This window comes from Gallus gallus, chromosome 2 (assembly GCF_016699485.2).
Source record: "Gallus gallus isolate bGalGal1 chromosome 2, bGalGal1.mat.broiler.GRCg7b, whole genome shotgun sequence".
NCBI lineage: Eukaryota > Metazoa > Chordata > Aves > Galliformes > Phasianidae > Gallus > Gallus gallus.
The window spans coordinates 84,375,569-84,393,735 of NC_052533.1; the positions used below are offsets into that span (position 1 = coordinate 84,375,569).

General features: G+C 41.9%; 1 protein-coding gene across 2 annotated transcripts in view; it reads right to left on the bottom strand.

The window, feature by feature from the left end:
• Positions 1-12,647, bottom strand: part of PTPN3 (protein tyrosine phosphatase, non-receptor type 3) — a 159,257-nt gene extending 146,610 nt beyond the window's left edge. For both annotated transcript variants that reach the window (XM_419047.8, XM_015282340.4), the window contains exon 1: positions 12,483-12,647. In XM_419047.8, the coding sequence (XP_419047.4) occupies positions 12,483-12,609 (127 nt within the window). In that variant the 5' untranslated portion in view covers positions 12,610-12,647. The remainder of the gene's footprint in view (positions 1-12,482) is intronic.
• Between the last annotated feature and the right edge of the window lie 5,520 nt (positions 12,648-18,167).

An 18,167-nucleotide genomic window follows, 5' to 3' on the forward strand; every position in this document is an offset into this window, starting at 1 on the left:
TATTGTCTGCTACAAGCCTGGCTTCAAGCTACCAGGTGGTGCTGGGTTCCCATCATGAGCACTGGGAGGTCATGCAGCCCATGGCAGGAAGGATCACATTTGAGAAAGACTGAAAGGAGGGATTAAAAAATACAGGTTGCACATGGGGGAAATACCTAATGGATAGAAGAAGCAAGTAGTTCTTGGAGTAGCGTTTTGTTCCAGCCAACCATGTTGTCTCCCAAACAAAATTCCTCACTGTTAGTTGTCCTGATGAGGGTTTGCTGCCTGGCAATACTGCTCAGTGTGATACATTTTAGGAGTGGTAAAGAGGAGGGTGACAGAGATTGCATATGCACATTGACATAAGCAGGGCATACAACACTCTGCAGCAGCTGCCCTGTGACACTTCTCCCTCATGGTATGCAGCAGCAGCAGGATAAGCTGGGCTGCAATTACCTAGCAGGTTAATTTCCACCTTCAAACATAAACACAGACCTGAAACGAGATTATGTTACATCAGAATCAAGACAAAGTTTGAAGGTATTTGTTGAAATTTGGCTTAATGACTCTTATCATTGTAACTCACACCTTTCACCTTCCTAATATCTAGCAACTCTGACTTGGCAAGTTACCAGGAAATGAAAGCAACATCACTCACCTGCCCTTTCTTTTTGCTCTTGCTGTATTTTTCTGTTTTTTTTTTTTTTCCATGCATTTTGCAGACATGGTGGATTTTCTCTTAAAGGCTGCTAATCCGTTTCCAATTTGTAAACCACTGTACACAGCTGAATTCCTGACATTCATTTTTAAAATGAGCTTATTTTCACTAAGCTTATAATTGCAAAAAATCTGTGCAGCTCTCCACATTTTACACTCACTTGCCAACAGTGCAATTCCTCAGCACATCATATTTCCACCTGCAACATGTAGGTCTTATGGCTCAAACTCAGGAAAACAGCTACATCACCTCCTGGACAGTATTGTGGCACAAAAATTGAAGAAGGGGGAATTTGCCATGTGCTTATAAATTCAGATTCTCCTTATGTGACAGTCACTCCAGCTTCCAGGCTGGGACTGTTTCACTCTCCTGTTTCCATACCCAGAGGGTGATGGTAACATCCACTGCACCTATACCCCTCTATAACGTGTGGTATGTAATTTACTGTGTGTGACTTCCCAGCAGAACTGTTGGTGCTAATCAGACCAGATTTTGCCAGGAAGCTTCTCCTCTCCAGATTCCAGCCTCATGAATCAGATTTCTGTTTAACTAATTTTGTCTGACACAAAACGCAGTGGATATGTTCCATGCAGAGCATTTAACAGTGGAAAATGGTGTGAGCATCTTTCTGGAAGGAAGCAGCTAGTATATTGACTTCAGTTTGGTAGCTGTCTTTCTTCAAGCTCACAGAACTGGCCAAGCAGATGCACCCTGCTGACAGTTTTCAGATTCCTTTCACTTCCCCACCACTCTGTTGGGAACGGACACTCATAATTTGTAAACACTTGCACCCCGTTTTAGGAAAGGACTGTGGTTATGGGGGCGGCAAGGAGCATTTCCAAGGGTTTTGTTACGGTGCTGATGTGTTCTTGGCAGATAGAGTGATGTACTTAATTCAAATAATGCCTTGCGGATCCATTTCCCCCCTCAGTTATGCAGGATTTAATCTAGCAAAATGCATGGTGGCTTCCTTTAGAAAATACATTGTACAATAATGCCAAACTGTATAGAGATTAAAATAGAGCCCTACCTTCTCAGTGGTAGCTCATAGTGCATTCTATTTGCCTACTCATCACAGTAACCCGCCTGGTGCATCCTTCTCTGTTTTTAATATTAGATTATCTGAGCATATAAAATCAAGCTGACAGAATGAGTCACCTGATGGATTATTGCCTAGAGAAAAAAGCACAGGCTTGTCATTGTATTTGCCGACAAAGCACCCTGCATACCTATGGGGCTGTAAAGATAATAAGCATGAACTTGATTACTGCTAATATGCTCTGCTTCAAGTTTCAGATACACAGTGTATTTCCTTTATATAATAACTTTTTGTTCATTTCCTAGAATTGACAGAATACTTCAGAGAAATTAATCTGATGAATGCAGTTTCACTGGCCTCATTAAAAATTCCAGCAATGATAGCAGAATAGCAATAAAAGTTATTGTTCAAAGCACAGCGCAGACCTAGGGCATTAAATGTGTCATCACTTCCAGGTTAGTGGAGTGAAATACGTGTAAGGTAAAATGGCACGCTCCAGTGTTAACAAAAGTGCGCTCCAGATTGGTAACATCTGGGAGAGAGGGAACAGCACTGTCTTTTTGATCTTCATCACACATCTCAAAGTTTCACCCTAAAATTGCTGTCTGGTAGTGACCACCAAATCAACTGCAAATCAAGATGCATTCATATTTAGTTAATCTGAATATGGAACCTGCGTGCATTTGTCCCTTCTACTCTGCCAGCAGGAGCCTGTAGTTCCTCCCACCCTTTTTCCTGATATGCCTGTGGCATAACAACTTGATGGATCTTCAAAAGGTTTGCACTCTTAGTGGCCATGGGAACAGACTTAACCAGCTCACTTTGTTCCCTAGGAATGCTTCTCCACTGACTGATTCTTGGGGTCATCCAAGAAGATGCTTCAAGAGAAAATTGCTCATCTTCCCTCCTCATGGGTCAGCACATATATATGAATACCAAATACTGATTGAGAAATATGACTGTGGTTTCTAAAGGTGAGTTGACAAGAAAGGGGGAAAGAAATCAAAGCAAACATGCCATGATACTGAGGTGTGGGAAGAAGACAGACAGTTTATCTGAGTGAGTTCTCACACAACATATAAATAAATGCCATGCACACAATCTGAACTGGCTGAGCAGAAGCAGTCTTCACAGTTTCTGTAGGCTTTTCAGTCATGGGAGCTATGACTATCAGCTATTAAAGCAGCCTTAATGGCCAAGAGCTTCCTATGGTCCCAGGTTGTTACAAAACAACAGGAAGGCAGGCGGTGTCAGCCCATCGCGTGTCATGACCACAGACAATGTCATGAAGAATGCCAGGGCAGTGATCTTCCTTAGCTGCCTAGGGCCATCCTCAGGCACACCATGGCACCTTCTACAGAAATGTTGGGGGTTTTTTTTGTCCTTTTTCTTTTAATTTATTTTCCCCTGAGGAATTTCTCTGTAATGGAGCATAACAAAATTGCCCAATTTTGCTAAGCTTTTTCTGAGACTGAACTACTGCTGGCAGGGAGACAGGGAAGTTCCTTTCTGAAAGACTCGGATGGGAAGAAAGGCCCTGACAAGAGCTGTTTAATCGCTAAAATAAAAAGGATTGAAAATGAAAAATAGTCTTAATTATTATTATTATTTTTTAATGGAATAGCAAAATTGAAACAGGAATAGCGTTCCACATAACTCTGCTAAACTTCAGAAGTGTTTGTTAAGTTATGCTCAGTGTTGAAAGAAAAGGGTTAATGACAAACATTTCTGAAGCCAGAGAGTATTCTTTGTTTATTAATGGGAAAAGTTCAAAAGATTAAACATACAGATTCTTTGACATTTCATCTTGCAAAAGCATGATCCTGATAAGAAAAACGCTTTGGCAAGAGCACTATCACTGTTGAATATGTGATGGTTACTGTGAAAGAGGAAACAAGATCTAGCTTGTTGAAATGGCACTGCAAATGCAGAAGAAAAGCAGGTTTTGCAGAGCACTGGTTCTAGGCAGCTGTGGATGAAGTGGGAGCTGTAGTCTGAGTTCTCAGACTGCTTCTGACACAGCACCAGTGGGAGGAATTAAAGTAGAGAAGACATCTTATCTTCACGATCTATTCTCTCTGGTACTTCTGGCTTTAACACTGGCCGTGAGCTGTGTAGGGGAATCACAAGGCCATTTGTCTCTGAAGCAGAGCTCATTGGAGAGCTCAATGAAAAGCCATACTGGGCAAAGAGAAATTCAAACCATGAGCCAGCGAGGTGAGCTAGTATTTCCACCCATCCTTTTGCAGGGGATTAGCCACAAATATTTAGCTCAGTTCTGCTTTGCCTGCACAGCTGCAGCATTAATAATAGCCACTAATCTTTTAGATCTGCTGTACTTCTACCATGGCAAGTCTGCAGCACTGAGCATAGCTCTGGGCTGTTTCTATATTACTGAAATTTACATCCAGTGCCATTAAAAACAAAAATGAAAAAAATGTTTATTCTACTCAGACTTTGCTGTCTCCGTGCACACCATACGTTATCTATCTCCTTGCATGCTGGACTGCAACAGTGAAAGTACTGCAAGTACTGGGTGAAGCACAGACAAAAACCCTGGAGCTAGCTGAGAACACTTGATGATGCATAGTGCCTAACTCAGCTCCCTCTTACAATCAGATTTTGATTTGATAACCATGGCTGAATATCTTGAAATTGTTTTTTTTTTATTATTATTATTATTCTGACCTTATTTCTACCTCTCTCTTACTTACATAATGTTGTCACCTCTAGAAACTTGTACAAAAGACTTATCTTAGGGTTTCAGGACAACCTACAAACTTCCAAGGCTATATTGAAGCCTTTTCTCTAACAATCCATGGAACATACACCAGGTCCCAAGGGAGTTGGACTAGATGACCTTTAAAGGTCCCTTCCAACTCTAAGGATTCTACGATTCTATGATTCAATGCAGAAAATACTGGTTTATAACATTTTTTCTTAACAGGAGATACCTCAGGTTTCAAGACAGCTGAATATCTGACCCAGCCAAGGCTCCTAATGCTCTTTGCTCTAATCAAACGCTATTCCTACGCGTTCTCAGGGAGGACGGAGTGTGTGGGTATCCACCACCTTCATGCCAACTCAGGGACTTTACTCACAGGTGGCTTGGAAACAGGCCAGCCACGGCGTGTGAACACCAAGTGAAATGCTTATGGCAACCTTGCTCTTTTCAGCTGTTGTGTTCTGATAACGTGATCAGAAAAAAAAAAAAAGAAGAAAAAAAAAAGACATCAAATTTGATGTTTCCAGTTCTAGGAGAAACAAGCATATTATCAAGGGGGTTTTGGCTTACATCTCTCTTTCATCACATATGTGCCTCCCTAGTAAGACTTATAGACATCTCCATGGTTTTTGTGGAGCAGAAATGAATGTTACAGCAAACAAATCCAAAGGAAAAGGTTTGAGGTTTGGTGGGTTTGTTTTTACCCCCTCTCTATTCTTTTGTCCAGACATGACAGAATCGCTTCCCAACTTGGAACACAATTGTTTGTGATAATAAATCAGTTGACTCTACTGCTGCTGTGCCATCCAAAACGACTTTGTAATCTGGAAAAAAATAATTGTGCTGAGGAGAAAGGGAGCAGCGGCCATTTCCCAGGCTTTTTTGACCTTCTGAGCGAGAATTGGAACTTGCCTAGTGGTTTAGATGCTAATCTGTCTACCCAGTGTGTGGGTGTGTTCTGAGTCACAGCCAGCATGTGCACTCACTTCTAAAACAGGGCTTCCTAAATATTTTTTTAAGGGTAACTTTTGTTTAATTTTCATTTGGCAGACTCCCACATTGGGAATGGTCAAAAGCTCAGGAAGGACAAGACCATATGTTGTGTACGAAGCTGCTAAGAACAACTTTGAAAGTTTATAGACCTTTTTGTCTTGAACTGAAGAGAACCCTGACACCCCTCCCACCACGAATTAAGATATTCCTTTTTTTTTCTCACCCACTTGCCAACAAACCACATCTGTCAGGATTCAAGTATACAAAAACAACTGACTATCCACAGCAAGGATAAATGTCCTTTTTTGTTATTATTATTTTGGCATTTGCTGTATTTATCTTATTAATATATGTCTAGTTACTAACACTCAAGGGGCATTCCGTTGAGGACATTGCGGGCAAATGTAACTGTGCAAGTACTGAGCAAACAGGATGCAGTGGCCATATACAGGCAAACAGGCGCTGCCAAGATCTCTATGAAAAGAAGGCATTTTTTATTGTTCTTCTTATTACATAACTGAAAACAGAGATAATGAACGCGTTTCAGTCAGAGCATCACAGGTGTTACAAATTGCTTTCTCTCTTAGAGGCCCTGTTATTAACCCAGTTACTGCTGGTAATAATACCTGCTGCTCTGTAAATAAGCCTGAAAAATGCACTGGGGCCAGATTCAATAAAGGGCTTAGGTGAGTCAGCGTAAGTTGTTGTAATAACCAGTACTTAAGATCCCAAGCCTTTGAGCTGAGTCTGAATCCTGAGCATCACATCCATAAAGTGCACAGAGAGCATTAGGTGCTGGCAACAACAACCTGGGCAGCTCAGCCTGCACCTGCTTGGGCCTGGCCAATAAAGGTAGCTGGCATAGAGACCAACATGCAAATGCACCTGGCGGAGCCACGTGGAGATACTTACCTTCAGTCAGGACCTGACCCTTTCCAAAATACATCCTTGTGGACTTTTCTTTTTTTTCAGTATCTTTTTTTCAAAGAGGGGAACTTCACCCCCCCCCTATCCCCTATGGATTATGCAATTAGCAGCTCAAAAGTAGGTCACGGGGAGTGGGCTGGAGGGGTATGCTTCTCATCCTCCAGCTGCAACTGTACACAACTGAATTCGGGATTTATTAGTCCATGAAGAGAAAGTATATTAAGCAACAGAGTCGTGTTTGCTCATGTTTAGGACACTCACCTAGCATGAGGGCATCCAAGTTTCTGGCCCATCTGAACCTGATTTGCTGAATTTTAACCAGTGCTGCTTTATCTGAACTATAAAGAAAAGAGGTCCCGGTAATGGAGCTGAAACCCAGGCCAGTCGTGAGGCAACACATGGCTACCACCAGCTGGGTGGCATGTCCTGGACAGGGCAGCCTGGTGTCAAAGCATCCTCTCTCCTCAGGCAGCCATACTCTGAGGAACCTGAATAGATTTGGACCTGCTCATGGAAACTCCTATGTCCTGTAAGGAAATAATCTAGCTACTCTTTACTGCTAGGCCAAAGGACAACAACCACACATACTTGGCGTTTCATCAAAAACGGCAACAGCTACCATGCATGATGAGCAATGGATCCCTAAACGCTGGGTGTGCTCTGAGGGGCTCTGTGGGGATGACTGACCCCCTAGCAGGTGTACGTCAGTTGGTGATATGCACAAATTAAGGCCTGATTTGCTCACTCAGCTCCACCTGAGGCTGGGACAACTCAAGACATGCAGAGAAGTGCAGCTTGAGGCTCCCAGTAAACTGGAGAGACAAATAGCAAATAAGTCCTCGAACTTAATCTCCACCAGCTTTGTTGGGATTTTAGTCTTAAACGTTGGGTCAAATGCCTGGTTCAAAAATCTGTTATGGATTTTACACTTAGATCCTTCTTATATGAGAGGAGAGGAATAGACGCCCCTGCAGACTGTCCTAAGCTAGACCATCTTTCTGGAAGGAAACTCCATGCAAAGCTTTGCTCTCAGTACTCTGTGACAACTTTGCTGTGGTGGTATTGCAAATGACAGCATAAATGGGCCTAAAATACAATAGCGGAAGTAATGGGTTTTTTTTGTTTGTTTGTTTATTTTTTCTTGAGGAAGGGAGGTGTTTTGTTGAGGAGAAATGCAGATAAGCAGACCCTGCTGCTACCAACAGCCCCATGGGGCCGTTGCAACAGAGCTCGTGTCCCTCAGAAATCTCCAGTGCAGTAGAAACCTCACATATGTGATGAAGAGAAATACTGCAAAGAGCCAGAAAGCCTCCCAAGAGCCAGGAGCTCAGCAGGACATACATGTGTGTGCCTTTGAGACACCAAACGTGCACTGAGCAGAATGGCAAACATATTCCAGGCCTGTTTTCAACTTCTTTCTGCTGTTTTCTTCCTCAGAATTTCCCTTTCTTGCAAAGCTGTCCCTCAGAGCCTGTCCTGCATGAGCTGCTGAATGCATCCAGCTGCTGGTAGCCTTCCCTGCTTGCATTCCCACCCACGTTACCACAGCAGCAGGAACAGCAAAACACTAAACATGAGGTCTCTGCGTGGGCAGAGTCCCTGCATCCTCTGGGCTCTGGAGCATCCTTGATGCAGCTGCCAGGCCCTCAGAGAATTTGCCCATCTCAAGTGTTTGCTCTGGATCCTTTTCCAGCTGAGCCTGGCACATTTCTGGGACAGCTAACACCGTTTGTGTGCAGAACATGTAGCCAGTGCTGGTTATACCCGTTCTATGTGTTTTTCAGAGAAGTTTTTAGCAGCTGCACTGTGCAGAGTGAATATAAACAGTTGTCCCAAGTACACTTTCTTGGTCACCTCTGAGCTGCTCAATCTTGCTTACATTTCTACCTGAGCTCCACCCATGCCTTGCATAAGCCTTTCTTCCAGAGATAAGTCAACAGAGAGGAATTCACATGGAAATATCTTTCCACGTGGCTTTCAGATGAGGAGCATATGAAGAGCACGTGTATTATTTAAGCCTTGTTTTCACTTTACTTTTTATTCCTTTGGACATACTAGGATTTCAAAAAGTAAGGAATGAAATCAACTTTGTTTCTTATTAGCTGACTATAGTTATAGATCAGGTTGAAGAACACCGATGTGTTAATTTGGCAAGTTATCAAAAATGAGAGCCAAAATATCTGACAGACAGGCACCATGGTTCCCTGGAAAACTGCTCTACTTAAATAAACCTTTTGTTTTGACAATACGACAGGTCTGGTCAAGAACAGTAACCATGTTGGGGCAGTATATTTTGATTTCTCCAAGACAGCTAATTTAACACTGCAGGGAATTTTGATATAAAATGGCCATGTACAAGGAACGTACAGAGCGCGTATTATGTGGCAAAACATTGATTCAGGGATAGAGCTTTAAGAGGTCCATGAGAAGAAAACTGGTGCAGTTTCTCTCGTAGTCCACCCAGTATCAGTTCTCTAGGCTGCAATATGACTTCATATTTCAATCCAGTCTCCAAACAAAACAAAAAAAGTCTTTACCAGCAAATTTGTGGAGTGATAAAAAAAAAACAACAACAATGGGGTAGTTAACAGGGAATTACTTCTGCATTGGGAGTGATTGTTCTTTTTAAGTGGTCAAAGTGGATACAGATACAGTCAAACAAGAGATTTTAGATTTGAAAATAGCAAATAGTTCCTTCCATCACTGCATGCATAACTCTACAATGCTGCTCTGAAGAGTAAGAATGAAATATATTAATTTTAGATTACTTTTTCATACCTGAAGTGCAATAATGAATAGTAATAATAATGAAGCAAACCATCCTGAAAATGTACATTTGACATTTCATGACTGATAAAACAATCAAAACCAAACAAGCCCCAAACGCAAATCCCTTTTCACTGAAATTCCAGCGTAGTTTCATGTTTGGTTTCAACTTAATGGTGAATGTTTTTTGGAAAACCTGAAAAAAAGAATCTTCAGTAGTTTTAACTTTGGGACAGATAATTGAAGTACAACAGAAAAGTGCGTTTTATTTGGAAAGAGTCTTCAGGTTAATTTTGTTCTGTCCAAAGTTACTTTGTTTTTCCTCCTTTTTAAAAGGCTCAGACCAGCACCCTTTTCTCACATGCCTTCCTACTGTTTTGAAAAAAAATAGATATTTGGGCTCTGGCAATATAAGAATATTACCAAAAAGAGCAGACAAACAAAGGATTTTCAAGATATGAGAAAAGCTATGAAGCTTATAAAAATAAATACACAGAGGGAGAAATAAAAAAAAAAAAAAAGCTATTATTTTTCTTTAAAACTTATGTTTGCAAGCAGCTGTTTAGGAATATCAAGACTATGTGATGCACTTGAGAAGTTTGTTTATCACTGCTCTAGAAGAAGCTGCATTTATTACATACATTTTTCTTTCTAACTGGTATAATAGCCATTTCAATGACTAATTCATGGTATATTCCTTAGAAGCCATCTCCGTCAAGAGGGGTGAGAAGAATGACTTTGAAGAGATCCATCGTGGTGCTGAGCCTAGCGAAACGGCTGTGCCTACATGAGGTATGTGCACCTCCCACAACACTGTTTTGACAATTAATAATTTCTGATACAGGAGGAAAAAAAAACAGTAGCAAGAGCTGGTAAGATCTAAAAATGTCCTGAAACAGCAGGGCACAGGCTATCTTCCTGATCTTGTCATATCTGTTTTGAGATTAGCCTGCTGGATGAGATGCCTGACAAAGTAATCAGTTAAAAAAACAAAAACCAAAACAAAACAACACAAGGAAAATGTAGTGTCCATCTGTGGAGTGAATACCTTGGCAATAAAGCAATGAACCTATACAGACCTATGGAAAACATCTGACTACCTATGGTCTAATCTTCAGTGTTGTAAGCATCACAGTGTGTTCTGGAGGACAAGAAAACCCACCATAAAATGTCTTATTTTTCCCCTGAAAGACGTCTATAGAGATAAATGACAGTAAACAGGACACGCATACGGAAATATGTTGTATGGACAACTAGGCACTTCAGGTATGAAGTTTTGAGTGTCTTGTTAAATTCACATAGCAACAGATACATAGCCAATGACTCACAGAGATGTGCCTTGCCCATTTTGCTACAGCAGAAAGGATTTCCTAAAAGGCTTGGTTTTGTCTTTAAGCTAAACTCTGCAATGTGTCAACCTTTCAGACCAGTCCACGAAAGAACAAAGTTTTGAGCTCAAATGCTTCACCTACTGGGGTAGTTTGACCCTTCATGACTAGAACTGAGCTATTCAGTGCTCAGTGGTGTTTGGTTAATGTGTCAGGAAGATGTACTACCTGTTCCTGGCAAGTGCTTAATGCTGTAAATGCCGAGGCTCGTTCTTTACATGGCCCTTTCTTCAGCCCATGGAGCAACTCAAGTGACTTCAGGGGGCAGCCAGTCCTGACTCACGCCACTAGAAGATGTAATTAGAAAGCCCAGCTTGTGCATCCTGCGGTATCACCTGGCTTCCTTCCTCTTATGAATTTACTTTCTTTCTGTTTCTTTTGATTTTTCCACGTGTATTTTTCAGACTCTACAGAGCTGCATGTGTTGCAGCTGGCACATTTCTGCACTATTGGGAGCCAAGCTAGACTGGGAAATCTCCTTTCTCTCTTACACATACGCAAAAGCAATGACATGCAGTGTGAAGCTGTATATAATACACAAAACTGTGCAATTTGAAATCTAGTCACCCTCTGTCTTTCAAAGATGACAACTGGATTTTAACCCAGAATGGCTCATTTGCTTTTTAAAAAGGAAAAGAAAGGAGAAAAAAAGAAATGAAAGAGAAAAACATTCACTCAGGTTGTTTAGGTTACAGCAAAGCTAAAAATAAATTACTGATATCCTGCATATGGAAAGGTTTATGAAAACCTCTCACAGCAACTAGTCAGCAGCAAAGGAAGAACTTGCTTTTCTATAGTGCAACAACCACAACTCTGGTTCCCCTTAAATCTGGCTGGCTACAAGAGGGCTGGCTCCTAACTCAGCTCAGCTGGAAGATTTTTAATTCTCTGTCATCTTCTGCACTTGGGGCATTGTGGGAGAAGTCACCTCTCCACAGGTAAACTGCATCTTTGCTGGCATCCCTGCCCTCCCTGCTCTTAGCCAACACCAAGCCCTGCACAGAGGCATACATCCAGAACAAAGGCAATCCTCCCATCTGGAGTAAGCTTTAAATAACATCCTCTTTATGTTGCCAAAACAAGCCAGCCCATTCAAAAAGCAAAGTATCTGGAGTTCAAAGAGAGAAGGTTTTCTTAGTGCTGAACTTTGCTCTGGCGGCACACTGGAGTGGCTTCGGGACATACTAGTTCCCTTCTTGCCTCTGCTGAGCATTTTGTTCAGACAAGTCCAGGCCAGGCTCAGTGCCTTGCTCCTACAACCAGCTGCCTCCCTTCCTGCCTGACACGCTCTTCTTGGGAGCTGAACTCGGCGTTTTTCAGGATACTTTTAAGATACTCCTGATCTTGTTATAACCCAACATATACGGAGGTTTTTTGTTATTCTTTCTAGCCTGTAATATGTTCTCTCTCGTAAGGAAAATAATATTTAGCAAAGATGTTTGTGGATAGAGGGATTGATTTGGGAATCTTTGAACCGTACTGTAAATCTCAGCTGACATTTGCATAAAGTTCTGGACATTTTGTATTATCAAAAAAAATTATTGTCTTTAACCATACTATGTTTTTCCAGAAAAAGCTTTCGCAGCCCCCCCAGATTGCCACCCGAGTTACACACATTGTTCACATTCTCCACCACACCAGCAGTACCACACCGTAGTACCTCACAAATACAAGCAGAAAGCCAAGATTAAAGGAAGTTTCCTCAAGACGCTTTTATATCAAAGTTCTTCATACAAGCATCCCTTCCTTTGCTTGTAAAGGCACTAATCATATTTCAATTGCATGCCTACAATATAAAATTAATAGCTTCCTTATTTCCTCATTTTAGCATTTCCCCTCAACTCACTCTGTCTTTTCAATTATAATAGTTAGATTGTTTCTTTCATTTCCTTTCTCCTGTGTCCTGTTTTCATTTCTCATACAAAATCACATTTGGTCACTTACACTTTTCTTGAGGATAAGCACACGACAGCAGGATCTCTTGCTCCACCATGGTGCTGCCTGCCAGAGAGTTCAGGGGTCTTCTGAATAGTGTTTTGAGAAAATATTTTGGAAAGCTCAGCTCGCTCATGCGAGCTTCTGATCTTCTCCAGCACTCTTGGCTTCTGTGTGCTGTCACATGTTATCCTCCCTCCTGACAAACCTGTGCAGCAGGTCTGGCAACACGCATCTTGTGTGTCAGAAGAGCTTTAATTGATTCATTGCAACAGGTACCCACCTTCATTAAAAAAAAATCTTGAAAGGAGTAGTCTCTTAGCGCCTCATTTGAAATTACAGAACCTACAAAATGTCACAGCTGCTGCACTTTAAAGGGAAACTGCTTGAGAATGTGCAGGAAATAATTTAGAATCAGTCTTACATGCCAAATAAACCACAGCTAGCGGTATAAGTTGGGTGCTCCTGCACCGTGGGAGAGCAGCAAGCCTTTTGATATGCACGCAGGTGGCATGGGCTGCCTCCGCATCTCCCAAGGCACAGCTTCTTGTGGGATAAAACAACCCCATATCTCTGCCATAGAGACCTCTGCCTCCATGAACAATAGCACTGATTGCTAATGATGCGAACCATGTAGGCCTGGTTTCTTAGAAACACAGACTGGAGAACACAAGGCTAATGCTGCTGCAGTGCCTGCAGAGAAGCTAAGTCCATCCAGCAACCACAACAGTCTCTATACAACCCCTATCAGGATCTCAGCAAAGAGCCCCCAGCAGAGCCCTAAAAAGCTCCTTGTAGCTCAATTACTACTTCTCTGCTGACCCCACGGCAAGAGTGGCCCCTCACTGAGACTTCCACCAGTTCTGCGTTAGGGCACATCAAATAGTATTCCCGTAGCCATTTCCTTCTGCAGTTGCTCCCCCAAACATTGTTGAGTGCAAGCGAGGCTGTGGCTTGCAAGGAACCAAAAAGCAGCAGATGCTGGATTTACACCTGACTCCGCCTCTAATTTGCCCTGTCACCTTGGGCAAATTGCTTTAGCTCTCTGCGCTTCTGTTTCTCCATCTCTAACACAGATAATTACAGTTCCCTTTCTTTTAAAAATGCTTTGAAATCTGTGTACAAAATGCAGCATGAAAGAGGAAGTTATCATTATTGCACACTTGTAAAATACTGGGATGAGGCAGACAATGAGCGGTGAGCATTTCAGATTGCATGCATGCCAAGTGTCGTGTTATAAGAAGAGTGTGACCCCATTGTCATAACCTTATTATTTATGCTTTAAAAAAAATAATTGTACAAAATTCAGCACAAGTCCAGTTTCTGTTTTGCTGAGAGAAAAATCTAAACCAATTCTCGCTTCTAGGAACTTTTTGTCCTCCTGGAAATGGCAGATCCACTAGAGGTTCCTTGGTGGAGAATGATGTAATATGGCGATTTCCTGCTCTTCTCTCACCTAGGTAAATAACATCTGTCATTTTGCAGCCGCTGAGTGTTTACATTGTACTCAACAGAACTAAATACTAACCCCCCCCTTCTCTTTTTAAAAAATAGAAGTCAACAAACATTGCAAAAAGCGGATGGTTTTTTTTTTTCATGTGCAAATAGACTCAAACAGATCGATGAAAAGCTGTGTTTTTCAGTGGCTGAATTCATTCACATGGGAGCCTTGTACTTGTTTCAATACTTCAGCAAACAACATGAGAGGGCTGCTTCTACTCACCTCACTTCTACAGTGTACCTCATTGAGGGGCCTCTCTTTAATGGGGAGGTTTGTAAAGGAAATGACAGTGAATTAATTTTCCCTAGAATTTAGAGCAAATACTGGTTGGTCACTCAAGGAAAAAGCGGTTGCCAGGGCAATGGATGATGGAACTGCTATAACCTTCTTTGCGTCCACATGTGCTACCACTGTCCATGTACTCTCACTCACAGCCTGAAGACCTCTCAAATGATGGCAGCACTCTTGAGAGGATGTATTGAAGACCACGTAGGACTGAAAATTAAGACAAACTTGCAAAACCTTTAACAGTATTGTCTATGAAGAGACAAAGTTATTGCTTTTTTCCCTCTGCGTCCTTTTCCTGTAAGAATATTCCCAATAAAAATATGCTCATCCATTCTCCTGCTTGGACTAAAATCCTAGGTAATGCTTAGCATGAGTGATAGCTCAGAGATAAAGCTGGGCAATGCGGAACTGAAGATGAATGACTGTGGGAAAATAGCTTTTTGTGAAATGCCCCTTGCTTGCAAGACGATACTGTCACACTCTGAAAACTTAGATGAGTCTCAAAACATCATTCTCTGCATGACTTAACATGGCCAGCCAGGTTTATTACAGACCAGGAGGTTGGTAAATGTATAACCTACTTGCTTCTTACTCCATAATCCAATCCATTAACTACAGAGCCATGTTCTAAGATGTCCTAAGGTTACTGCACTGATAGTTTATAGTAGGAACTCAGTCACTTAGAGCTGCAAGCTCAGAAGCACTCGGAACTATATTTGCAGAAGAATGTACATGTATTTGCTTTGTCTGATTACATACAGTTGCAGTAGGTGACTTGCCAATAACCAAATTCTTATGACATTTGCAAACTCCTACTGGGAATCATATTAGCATGTTCTGATTTGAATTTCAGTGGAAAGGACTGTTATGGAAAAAAGAGTTCTTCTAGAAAGGTAATATAAAAATGACAGAGGAAATTCTTTAAAAATGATTTTTTTTTCTCTTTCTATTTTGAGCTGTCATCTGCACATGGATGAAGCTGGTCAGGAATTAAAGTTGCTAACCTGCCTCTGGAAATAGAAGGCACAGTGGGAGTTGATTCCTATCTTTTCAGCAAAGTGAAAAATAGCATGTGATGATAGGTGCCTGAGAAAGTGGGGATGAATGAATGCATTTCAACACCACATCCTAAAAATGTGAGAGCCATCTAATGGGCTAAGTGAACCGGTACTATCAGTGGCAGCAAAGATTCTAGAAAGAGTCGAGTTTACATACAGGAGCATTCTGCTGTAATGAAATTAAAATATGAAGCGATACAGCCATTTGTATCTTTGGATGGGCTCCAAGCATTCAAACTGATGCGTACATTCGTGTGTGAGTTATTTGTGAAGAGCGCTCCAATGACAAACATCCCGTAATTGTGGTGCTTGATCCTCCAAGAAGCTCATCTCTGTAATTATAATCATTGTCTGAAAAAACAATACAGTAACTGTGCAATTGATGCTTGTCTCCACTTCTGTCACTGAAGTGACAAAATATCCAAGCCATGTTCACATCTGCTTCCTTATAATGCTCCATTTGTCCTCACCCCAGTATCTAGCCATAACCTACAATTATGCGTCATTAGATTTCTGTGGAACTGATTAAAGGCTGTCCTATTCAAGGCTGATTTGGGAATATTCCAAAAGCCTGAGGGCGGACCCTAACTGGCATAAATGAAGCAGATTTAAGCAGTTGATTCTTAAAACATCACGGGCTTCCCACTTTGGGTAATAACTGCCACCCAATGCAATGTGAACAAGATGAAGTCCTGCATACACCAGTCCAAAGAAGCATGCGATGGTGTCATCCATACCATGTGGGCAATCGTTGCTTTTCCTTTTGTCATTCAAGAGCCCTAAAATGCTTAAATCAGCAGAATAGTAAGTGCTGGTTTGTTTTAAAATGGCTTTGTGGCATTACTGCAGGACTGCTGCTTGCATAGCAGGGACAGGCTGAGTGAGGCAAAGAGAGGGAAGGGACCCAGTGTTCTCTTTAGACCCAATAAAGCTTGCTTGTGGAGAAATGGTGCTGAAATACCTGCCTCTGACTGGGAGCAGTGGAGCTGTGAGGTTCCAAGACATGAAGATACCAAACGTAGCGTTAGCTGAATATGCTTCAACAGCCACTATGTGCAGGTAATAGGCCTGATGCGTGCGGGACCCAGAGCAGCTAGGTACCAATGGCTTTAGGAGGCTGTCTATACAGTCAGAGGAGAGAACTGGGCTCGCTGCAGGTGTGGATCACCTGAGCTGTATAAGACATCTCTCTTAGGAGGAGAACCATGCCCTAGACGCCAGTGAGCACAGGCTCGCTCTCCATTTTCTGCGAAGGGGACCTACTGGGACTGAGATGAATTCTGCTCCTCAAACACTGCGCAAAACCAAGCAGGCTGCTACCACCTTCCACCACACTGTCTGTTCCCTTTCTCAAACAAGAGGTGAGCAATGTCTACTGACTTGTGCCCTGTGGACTCCAGGACAGCTCTGGGACATCAGTCTCCTGAGACCTACTACTTGGACCCCAGAAAGCAAGAAGAATTGCAGGGCAATACGTAGCAATAGCACTGATGAACATGTCACTGCCTAGAAGCAAAACTAGTGAGGACCTGTGAAACATTTGAATTCTTTCTAGGACCAGATTTTCTGAAGATGATATAAAATAGTGGTAATGTTTGTGAGCTTTCTAGTCTAAATTGGACACCATCTCAACACTTCGGCTTCTCAAGATTGCAAATCAAAAGCCATCACATATATTTAGGCAAAATCTAATTCCAGCTTCCATTGATGCAGTAATTTCTATGTGACATATATCTGCTGTTAAACACAGTACAAGTTTCTGCAAACGGCAGTAGGACACTTGGCACACTCTGTACTTCACTGGGATCTATTTCAAGGAATTCAGCTTTAAATTCTTGCCCATTCAACAATACTACCAAAGCTTTTTCTCCTAAACTGACAGTTGCTTTAGATTAATGAGAAGAAAATCCTCCTATGCTGGAAGGACCATGGGAATAAAATCAGTCTGCTGAGTTACTGCAGAAACTTGGAGGGATCCAGGGACAAAAGGCTATGAGAAGGAGCTGTGCTTTCCCACCCTCTTTGAAGGTGATGCAACATAATGCTAATCCAGGAGAAATTTTTTCTAGCTTCAGTTCAAGGGATCAACAAACACACCTGAAGGCATGAAGGATATGTTTAAACAAAGATGAGAACAGATTCAAAACCTCAGACTTAAAAAACATGCAAACAAAAAACTGCACAAGGCAAAAAGGAGACGAATGCAGTAATTGCAACAGCAAAACAGTGCAGAATAATGAACTCACTAAGAAATTGCTGCCAGCAACCGCAGATTTCCAGTTAACTCTGCATGCTGTTCCACTACCTAACCCTGCCTATCAGTGGGGGCACCATCTAGATGGTTGATTTCAAATATTATGTTCTCTTTCAATCTTGTTTTCTCTCTGAATGTAGTTACACTGTAGTGTGAGTTTCTTACCAATAGGCTGGTGAGCCAAGAATGCTGATGCACTGTGCCTCTGCTTTGTGATGCTCACATTTGCAGCAGGTCTCCCCAGAGCTCTGCTGGCTGGCTTCCTTACTTCTGGCTTTGTGTCCAGCTTCAGGCTTTCCCAGAGTTGATTCAGCCATTACAGACGGAGGTGTGCTGAGATCCTGGTGGGCTAACATCCCTCCATCCCTCAGGTCTGTACTGAGACATACTAGTCTCACTAGTAAAAGAATGCCAGACATACACTGTAAAAGCCCTATATTAAATTCAGAAAATTGAACTCTTCAGGTCAAGGTTGTTCTTGCTGGAAAAGGTGAAGAGAAGTAGATATCCAAGATATCCAAGTGTTAGCACTGAGGCTCTTTATAATTACAAATTAAGATAATACATATGCTCGTTTTCAGTGCTCCTATGTT